The following is a 10,693-nucleotide window of genomic DNA, read 5'->3' as shown; positions in this document are numbered from 1 at the left end:
TCAAGTTTCGAGGGGAGGCCCAAGAAATGCCACCTAGGCTTCAGACCAACCACCCCCCCCCCTGTATGTTTTTCCTGTATGTCCTTGTTTTTAAACACGTATACATATGCGAATATTCGAATAAATAAACAACAATAAACAACAGCTCAGACTCATTATGTAGCAAACAAACTGTATCAAACTCCCCCAAATGGCCTTCGATTCTCGATGTGGCTATTTGATTAAACATCGCAGAAACTCCTAATGCATACGTATTCCAGCTTCGGGATGCTCTCTAGACATTACTGGGCCCACTAGACCCCACATATTCATGGGGCTTCCCTTGCTGAATATCTCGCAGTGTTTAGAATATCCCGGGGACAGACGACAGCACGATAAGACATCCACCATGCTGTCGTCTGTCGAACTTTTAAAAAAGGTATAAAGATCTTCCCCATGCGGACCCCAACAATGACGATCCAATATGGCGGGCAGAAATGCCTTCTCATCTTGGAACGAGCGGAGTAGCATGAAAAACTGGTAAATACTTAAGACTTGCTGCTTTTTTTATTCATAACTGCGCATAGACAATGTATCCATGGCGTCACATAAGGTCCTTGGCCCATGTACACTGCATATTATAATTTGACCCGCATGAGTTCGGATGAGTTCGGGTGAGTTCGGATAAGTTCGGGCGAGGTGTTTAGGCACACCTACCAATCAGCAGTCTATCAAACAGTCTGTCTTCCTTCCGCTGTTTATCATTGCAATCAGACGTAAACTAAACTGAAAGGCACCAACTTGTCTAACATATTGGTTATCTAAACCAAACCTTGAAAAAATGATGCCGCAAGTCCATACATTAATCGAAATGTAGGATATTCTCATAGACTGTTATCCCACATGAACCCCCCGTTGTGTACGAAAGACTTAAAAACAAAGTCTTCGTTGCAGTAAGGCTTAGTGAGGATCTCTACTATGCCTAGTAAAGAAAGTGATGCCACTAAAGCGTTCATTTGAAAAAAAACACCAGAATGTTTCTACAGCCCTGAAGCACACCTTTCGTGTACAGGGGACTATACGTCCTTTTTTCCGACACAATGCCACACCCTTACATGCACAGTAGATATAGCATTGTTTCGGCCAGCAATAACAGAAAGTAATCAGTCTCTGGTCTCATGTTAATAACTAATGTCGGCTTGCTCAAAGCCATACCGACATTTTTTTTAAATTCTTGATTCACAGATAGAGCAAGCCTCAAAATAAAAGACAGACCAACCTGTCTTCAGCAATCTTCCTTTCGTAGGTTTTCGTCGTGAAAGGTCAGAACTGATTATTACACACAAACTCTTCTCCTGGCCGTACCTGTAATACCAACGAAACAAAATCTAACTTGACGCTTGTCCTGCATGATCCATATATATATATGGATTGCACATTACAGAGCCTGTATGTGAGTCCCGTATATGTACGGGTTAGGGGTATTTTACAGCTGAACACATTAAACAGTAGCGAAACGCACCAAATGGGGACGTAACTATGCCACAGCAGCACAGAAAAGGGGAAGGAAAAATGACCTGCACAAGAAATCAAATTGATGAAATAAACTGCATAAAAAAACGTCAGCAGGACAAGAGTTATTAAAGGTAGACCTACCTTTCTTTACCCCGTACACTTTAGAGTTATTGCTAATCGTTGTAAGAACAGCTCCCTCCACTGTACCTGATTCACTTTAACGTAGCAGGCAGGCAGAGATACAGTCGCCACAATGTGCAAAAACAAACTGCATCAAACGCCCCAAATGGCCTTCGATTTTAGATTTGAATAAACATCGCAGAAACTCCTTATGCATACGCATATGCATATGCAGTTTTAGCTCCAAGATACTTTCTAGATTGCAATGGGCCCACTAAAGCACACATATTCAGGGGGCTTCCCACGCTAACCGTCTCGCAATGTTTCTATTATACCGACGCTGCTGAAATCCAGTCTTTCTGTTTGTTTTGTTCAAAAGAAACATCAAATAATACAAATGAAGTGACATAGACGAAGTAACGGCGGACTCAAGTTGTGCGCAACTTATATTCTCGCAGTCACTTTTACATTATGGAAAATAAAATGTTTCACAAGACGTGTGAATAAGTGAATGAATATTGAATACATGTAGATACATAACAGAAGCCTCGTCCTTCTGTTTGCCTCAAGGTTTCAAGTACTATAGGAATAAAAGGTTAGAAGTACTATAGGAATGAAAGGTTAGAAGTACTATAGTAGTGAAAGGTTAGCAGTACTATAGGAATAAAAGGTTACAAGTACTATAGGAAAACCACGCCCGGACCTCTTCATTAGCGTCTGGGTTTAGACCAGACGACACATGCGCAGTGCATGGATTGTCGTGTGCTGACGTGTTAGCCAAAAGTTGAAAGGACCCGACACCGCTGGTCCAGACGTTTATTTTTTTTCAAGAAATGTCTTTTTACTAGGCTGATTTTCCAAGTAAAACACACCATCACATGGGGGCTTAACGCTTCCTCATAAAAGTACGATCAACCTCTCAGACATTACGCGTTAGGAAATGTTAAGTAGCTCCTATCAACAATAGCAACAACAAAAATCATTCGCTTCTCTTATTTTAATATACCTTGTCGGTCTGATCAAAGTCATTCCAGCGTTTTTCTCTGTTGTTGATTTACAATTACAAGCAGCATGAAATAAAAAGAAATCTAAACCGACTTGCCTTCAGAAGCGTTTTCTCCGTATGTTTTCTTCGCGATGACCCAGCATTCACCGTTAACTGGCGTCCGAGATTTTATTCCTTCGTGTCTCTTGCAAACAGCGAATGAATTGAAGACAGGCGGAGTTGTCACAAATGGGCGGGTGGAGACGCGCATGCGCAATAGCAGATTCATCAACGTCTGGGTTTCGAGTAGACCTGGAGCATGCGCAGTATGTGGTCTGCCTGAGAGACAAAACTGTATTTCCAAAAGATTGCCTTTAGCAATATTCATTTGCTAGGGGATTGTTGCAAGTATAGAGAATTTCCGTGTAGGTAGAATAGACAGTATGATAGGCTGTGTGAATTGACCATATTGACTGCGCTTTTGATATCTTTTGATGTGAAAAGAGGCAGAAAAGAGGCGAAAAATATTCTCGAACATGGCTATGTAGGTTGAAACCAAACCATTAGACGCCGACGCCAAAAATATGGGCTGAATCAGAGAAATTTAGGGTTGTTGTCTGTATATATGACCTGTGTGTGTGTGTGTATGTATGTGTGTGTATGTGTGTGTGTGTGTGTATGTGCGTTTGCGTGAATGTGTGTACATGTGTGTGTACCATGTGTGCATATGTGTGTGCATTTGTGCCTGTGTCTGTGTGTGTTTCTGAAGTGCAGTTTTTGTATATTCTGCTAGAGGGCACCTTTAATATGATAGGGCAATGTCTGCCAACCCTGGTCATTTTAGACTAGTTACTTTTTATGTCTAGAACAAAAAGCAGGACCAGAAACACTGATAGTGTGCTACTATTTCTTTATTTCCAAACTAAGATGGAGCCCAGATTACGATAACGATCTTAATTACACACAAACTTCAAAGTAGATTGATTTAAAAAAGATAACTTAAACATTATAGTAAAATTTGAAACAAATTTGCGTCCAAAACGTGTTAGATACATTGACAACTTAGTCCTAATCAAAATCATCAGAAAGTAGTTATAGAAAAATAATTCTAACATCAGCCACAAAATATACTCAAGCTCTTCTACCTTATAAAAACGTGTTACAGACCTTCATGAACCTTTTATTTAACTTAGGACAATTGCTACATATGATCTATAGCTTTGTTAAAATCGATTAATTATAAGACTTCATAGAGACATTTCGAGATCAAATACTGACAGACTTGAGAGGCAAGATCTAGAAATGAGCAATTTGAATAATAACCGAAATATGTACATGTACTTGAATATATTGTACAAAATCAGACTCATCCTTACTCTCAACATAAAAGAAATCCTGTCCGTATGCGTCATTTGGGGAATTTAAAAAACAACTTTTCCTACGTGAAGTGCTGCATATACAGTTAATTTCCCTATCTATGTAAACTGTATATTGTTGTAATGAGCTATATATATTTCCGGTTACAATCTGTGTAGAAAAAGAAGAAAACTGATATTTTTGTGCTGTGATAAAGTACCAAAAAAGGCAAAATACGCGAGCTGTAGCGAAATCGCATTGCACTACCACTTGCTACTTGCTACACCTCAATTGAGGATGACTGCTTTACCTTTTTTAAAGTGCCCTTAGTTGTCTTGGCATAACCATAAACGAAATACCTTACTGCATCCAATTGGAACACATGAATTAGTGCTATCTTGGGTAGTAACCATCCATTTGGTCTGTTAAACCTTACACTACTCGACCTAGCCTTATAAATTTACATATGTACGTCAAGGTAGACGTTGTCGTCATATTCCTCCATCTCATGAACCTCTGGAGAACCCAACTTAGCAGCATCTTTTCTGGTCCCTTCTTTCTTAGACGCCTCAGCTGCGAAGGTACCCTGATCTCCCACAAAGGCCATGTTCTGGTAGAAAGAAGTGTCTTTTGCTGGGACATGACCAAGACTTGTATATGTGCTTTCGTTGTTTGTTTTCTGATTCCCTTCGCTCAAATTTGTGTGGGTCTTGGGTTCCATAGTGTCAGGGTTCAGCGCTTGGTAGGGAGATTCTTCCTCTTTGCTCTGTGTGTAGTGGGCTGGGATGGTCTTTGTTATTCCAGTCGATACCGGCTCAGTCTGCTGACGTGCAGTTCCGACAGATGTCGCTGGGGTGTAGGCGTCCCTCGCAGCGGTGCGTTTTGTCTTCCTCCGCGGAGGAGGGACCGGAGAACTCCCTCCGCCAATCGTGGCATATTCTGCGCCACTAGCTACTTCTGTAAGAAGTGCCTTTCTCGACTTTCTGTAGGAGGAAACATGCGTTATGAATTCTTTCCATAGAATATTATTGTACAGCAATACAAGTTGATTATATACATTTACCTTGCATTGTTCTATTCTTATACTACCTACATATTTATAAAATACATTGTATCATAAACCCTGTTATGCGCATAGGCTTAAAACATTTTTAACTGTTACCTTTTATGCTTGAGAACGAAAAAGACGATGACACCACTGCTGGCTACACTATAAATCGCCAAGACGGCTACAACTCCTATTAGTGCTGTGTTGGCTGCGGGGGATGGGATATTCTGGAAAGGACAAATTACATTTCATGTAAGTTTTTCATTGTTTTGATAATACTGTCTGGATGAAAGTATTATATCTTTCGGCTTGATACATCAAAATAAAATCGTGTCAACAGTCAGATACGTGATGCTTTACCTGACATACACCGTTGCCAGTCTGGTAGTGGTTCTCCTCACATACACACTCAGAGATCACTACGCCTGGGTACTTTTCACTCAGGAGACATGAACTCCCCTCCCCACACGTTAGACTGCAAAAACTTGGGTCGCTGGATAGCTGCAGAAGCTCTGTTATGTAAGAAAATAGATAGTAACTTACGGTGATTCGTTGATAATGTTACAAAACAATCCTCAACGATCCTTTATTTACATTTCCGGTTTTAAATAAAGCAAAACTAGGGGGCACTAACCTACACCACTTCTTACTTACATCACAAGCTATCTGCCACCAAAAATCAATACCATAGCACGTCAAGGTCAATAGATGAAAAAAATTTGCTGCAGTACCAGGGTCCCATACCAGGGGACCCAAAATTGACCTTAGCCTTTGTCTTCTGAACACATACCGACATACCAAATATCATAACAATCCATCCAAAGGTGTTTTAGTTATGCTGACTACAAAAATCCGGAAACACAAGCAGACAGACAGACAGACAGACACACACACACACAAAAAAAACAGACAGACAGACAGACAAGCCCAAAACCATATCTCCATTTTTATGGAGGTAACAGATCTACACAACACATCTCACCATTTGCAGTAGGCATAGTTGGCTGCAGACTGGTTCCACCGGTGACGTTAAGTGTGGTGTTAAACGTCCCATTGTTGATCAGTTCTTGTAGGTGTTGCTGAGCTTTCTGGGTGATGATAGAGTCTGGTTCCGATTCTGCTGTGTTAAAGATGGTAGCGAACCTGGCCACTGTGCTTCCTGGGCTAGAAACGTTAGAAACGCCATATGAATGTTTGTCTTTTTTTAAAACTTTGATCAAAATAATACTTGCACAGCTACTCCACTAACATGTGTTGCTCGCTAAAACCAGACAATAGTATCAACAATTGCACCATTATAGTTTCGGTAAGTATAAATGTATGAAACGCTACTTACACAAATCTTATCAGCCTGGCGTTAACATATCCTGGCTGGCTGACATATACTGGAGTAATCTGAAATGTGCATACGGAATAGTAGAGTTAACAGGAAACAGTGCCTACAACTTGATACACAAATGTGAACAAAATAATCCTCCTTGAACAACATAAAGGACTACTTTCATAAGATACATAGAACTTAATGAAAAATACTGTGTTGATGATGTCACATCCAAAGAAAACAGCAAACGAGATATTCTATTTTAAGTACTCGGGTTATTAATACACTGTCCTTACCCCGAGGAATCTCAACGAGTCTCCAGGCCCGTCCCTACTTACCGATTGTATAAACGCATCCGATAGGGCCTTAAATGCAGGTGATGTCCTGTCGAGCAAATCCGCTGAAAAGTCCAACTCCATAACCAACTGGTTAGGTATAACCCTTCTTGCAGCGGCGACAGGCAAAACTGTAATCGGTGCTGCTGTCGTGCCCGCAGCTGTAGTTGGTGCTGCCGTCGTGCCCGCAACTGTAGTTGGTACTGCTGCCGTGCCCACAACTGTAGTCGATGCTGCTGTTGTCGGTTCCACTGTTGTACCTGCTGCTGTACTTGGTGCTGCTGTACTTGGTGCTTCTATTGTCGGTGCCACTGTTGTGCCTGCTGCTGTACTTGGTGCTGCTGTACTTGGTGCTGCTGTAGTCGGTGCCACTGTTGTACCTGCTGCTGTACTTGGTGCTGCTGTAGTCGGTTCCACTGTTGTACCTGATGCTGTACTTGGTGCTTCTGTACTTGGTGCTGCTGTAGTCGGTTCCACTGTTGTACCTGCTGCTGTACTTGGTGCTTCTGTACTTGGTGCTGCTGTAGTCGGTTCCACTGTTGTACCTGCTGCTGTACTTGGTGCTGCTGTACTTGGTGCTGCTGTAGTCGGTGCCACTGTTGTACCTGCTGCTGTACTTGGTGCTGCTGTACTTGGTGCTGCTGTAGTCGGTGCCACTGTTGTACCTGCTGCTGTACTTGGTGCTGCTGTACTTGGTGCTGCTGTAGTCGGTGCCACTGTTGTACCTGCTGCTGTACTTGGTGCTGCTGTACTTGGTGCTGCTGTAGTCGGTGCCATTGTTGTACCTGCTGCTGTACTTGGTGCTGCTGTAGTCGGTTCCACTGTTGTGCCTGCTGCTGTACTTGGTGCTGCTGTACTTGGTGCTGCTGTAGTCGGTGCCACTGTTGTACCTTCTGCTGTACTTGGTGCTGCTGTAGTCGGTTCCACTGTTGTACCTGCTGCTGTACTTGGTGCTTCTGTACTTGGTTCTGCTGTAGTCGGTTCCACTGTTGTGCCTGCTGCTGTACTTGGTGCTGCTGTACTTGGTGCTGCTGTAGTCGGTTCCACTGTTGTACCTGCTGCTGTACTTGGTGCTGCTGTACTTGGTGCTGCTGTAGTCGGTGCCACTGTTGTACCTGCTGCTGTACTTGGTGCTGCTGTACTTGGTGCTGCTGTAGTCGGTTCCACTGTTGTACCTGCTGCTGTACTTGGTGCTGCTGTAGTCGGTGCTGCTGTAGTCGGTGCCACTGTTGTACCTGCTGCTGTACTTGGTGCTGCTGTACTTGGTGCTGCTGTAGTCGGTGCCACTGTTGTACCTGCTGCTGTACTTGGTGCTGCTGTACTTGGTGCTGCTGTAGTAGGTTCCACTGTTGTACCTGCTGCTGTACTTGGTGCTGCTGTACTTGGTGCTGCTGTAGTCGATGCCACTGTTGTACCTGATGCTGTACTTGGTGCTTCTGTACTTGGTGCTGCTGTAGTCGGTTCCACTGTTGTACCTGCTGCTGTACTTGGTGCTGCTGTACTTGGTGCTGCTGTAGTCGGTTCCACTGTTGTACCTGCTGCTGTACTTGGTGCTGCTGTACTTGGTGCTGCTGTAGTCGGTGCCACTGTTGTACCTGCTGCTGTACTTGGTGCTGCTGTACTTGGTGCTGCTGTAGTAGGTTCCACTGTTGTACCTGCTGCTGTACTTGGTGCTGCTGTACTTGGTGCTGCTGTAGTCGATGCCACTGTTGTACCTGCTGCTGTACTTGGTGCTTCTGTACTTGGTGCTGCTGTAGTCGGTTCCACTGTTGTACCTGCTGCTGTACTTGGTGCTGCTGTACTTGGTGCTGCTGTAGTCGGTGCCACTGTTGTACCTGCTGCTGTACTTGGTGCTGCTGTACTTGGTGCTGCTGTAGTCGGTGCCACTGTTGTACCTGCTGCTGTACTTGGTGCTTCTGTACTTGGTGCTGCTGTAGTAGGTTCCACTGTTGTACCTGCTGCTGTACTTGGTGCTGCTGTACTTGGTGCTGCTGTAGTCGATGCCACTGTTGTACCTGCTGCTGTACTTGGTGCTTCTGTACTTGGTGCTGCTGTAGTCGGTTCCACTGTTGTACCTGCTGCTGTACTTGGTGCTGCTGTACTTGGTGCTGCTGTAGTCGGTGCCACTGTTGTACCTGCTGCTGTACTTGGTGCTGCTGTACTTGGTGCTGCTGTAGTCGGTGCCACTGTTGTACCTGCTGCTGTACTTGGTGCTGCTGTAGTCGGTGGCACTGTTGTACCTGCTGCTGTACTTGGTGCTTCTGTACTTGGTGCTGCTGTAGTCGGTTCCACTGTTGTACCTGCTGCTGTACTTGGTGCTGCTGTACTTGGTGCTGCTGTAGTCGGTGCCACTGTTGTACCTGCTGCTGTACTTGGTGCTGCTGTACTTGGTGCTGCTGTAGTCGATGCCACTGTTGTACCTGCTGCTGTACTTGGTGCTTCTGTACTTGGTGCTGCTGTTGTCGGTTCCACTGTTGTACCCGCTGCTGTACTTGGTGCTGCTGTAGTCGGTGCGAAGGTTGTGCCTGCTGCTGTACTTGGTACTGCTGTACTTGGTGCTGCTGTAGTCGATGCCACTGTTGCGCCCGCTACTGTACTTGGTGCTGTTGTACTTGGTGCTGCTGTAGTCGGTGCCAAGGTTGTGCCTGCTGCTGTACTTGGTGCTGCTGTACTTGGTGCTGCTGTAGTCGGTACCACTGTTGTACCTGCTGCTGTACTTGGTGCTGTAGTCGCTGTGGCCAATGGTTTTGTCAAGGCAGCAAAGACAACGAAGAACAGCAACACTCCCTCTGACAGATGACCACCGGAAGCAAGCATGATGTAGTTTACGACTGTCTATATATCTTACTAGGTGATTATTTTTCCGTCAATGGTGACGACTACGCCCTGAGAAGAAAGCCGAGACATTTGAGTTTTTTTCATGTATTGTTTACTTTGGTATGTGACTGCAAAAAAAATGTTTAAGCTGAAATGATTATAAACAGACATTGCTTCATTGTATCCGTGTTTTGATCGTATATGGCACGCTAGATGTATTGCATTATGAATCAGAATGTCTGGATATTCTTTATCTAGTTTCTCTAATCATCATTTCAATCATTAATCATGAAAATTGCACAATGACAGAGTTTGTGCCAAGAGGACAGCACTGAGCTTCTGGATTTACTTGAAAGGCACACCAGCTACAAATAAGCCTACTGTCTATACATACCAATAACATAGTTCAGTTGACTGACGACACTGTTGCATGGAGTGTCATGCGCCCTTGGCATGCGTAAAGAAAACACGGTCAACATTTTTCATAAGTACTTTGGCGTTAACTCTGAGTTTCAAGGCGAGTTAGTCTTCGTCTCTATAGGGGATATTACACAAAGCATCCTGACGGCTAAGATACTGTAAAGTTTTCATTCATTCATTCATACTGTAGATTTTGACGTTTTAGCGGTTTCGCAGTGACCTATCACTGCCAACTTATCACATCGTGAACATATGTTCTGTCTTTCATTGTGTAACTAACGTTTCAAACGCGAATCAATAGATACTGCAATCTCATCATTTTAACCCGTACCGTGAACTTACTGAATTTAAAGTTACTGTACCATGAAAACTACTCAGTACCCTCTTGGCCTCAGAATTAAATTAACCTCCCTCTTTGCGTAACAGTTATGTCCAGTAAACATATTTGAAATGCCTTTTTCTGCAGTAAAGAACCTTTCAAGTATGTCCCCATAATAGTTTGTTATCATTCGTCACATCTGCAAAAGCTTGGTTTACAGTTTAGAATGTATGAGTCATTCCAAAGGTGTTTCTTCCTCGTATTTGACATTAAAGATGTGCACGGGACTGTACATAATGCATAATGGTTCTGACTACGTCAACTACCATGTTGGAACGAAGCCAAGTCCCACGCAACTACCCTATTGACATGTTTACTTCCTTGTCGTACTTCCTGCACTAGTATAGAACTACACTGTGGTCTAATCACACGAAATGTTTCCATAACACTACCCTTATTCATCACACTAATACCGCAT

At 43.6% G+C, this 10,693-nt stretch overlaps 1 protein-coding gene across 1 annotated transcript; it reads right to left on the bottom strand.

The window, feature by feature from the left end:
* Positions 1 to 6,339: 6,339 nt before the first annotated feature.
* LOC136421125 (dentin sialophosphoprotein-like) lies at positions 6,340 to 10,693 on the bottom strand. Its single transcript, XM_066408277.1, has 4 exons — positions 10,689 to 10,693; positions 9,080 to 9,391; positions 6,663 to 8,110; positions 6,340 to 6,398 (listed from the first exon to the last, which is right to left on the bottom strand). Exons 1-3 carry the CDS (start codon positions 10,691 to 10,693, stop codon positions 6,754 to 6,756), a joined length of 1,674 nt encoding a protein of 557 aa, XP_066264374.1. The 3' UTR covers positions 6,340 to 6,398; positions 6,663 to 6,753.

Source organism: Branchiostoma lanceolatum, chromosome 15 (assembly GCF_035083965.1).
Source record: "Branchiostoma lanceolatum isolate klBraLanc5 chromosome 15, klBraLanc5.hap2, whole genome shotgun sequence".
Taxonomy (NCBI): Eukaryota; Metazoa; Chordata; class Leptocardii; order Amphioxiformes; family Branchiostomatidae; genus Branchiostoma; species Branchiostoma lanceolatum.
The sequence above is the reverse complement of the archived record's forward strand: the minus strand, read 5'-3'. Positions and strand labels throughout refer to the sequence as shown.

Excerpts from the sequence above, each read along its gene's own strand:
- LOC136421125 (XM_066408277.1), bottom strand. Across the intron at positions 8,111-9,079 it reads AGCACCAAGTACAGCAGCAG|CAGCACCAAGTACAGAAGCA; the intron begins GTACAACAGTGG and ends AACCGACTACAG.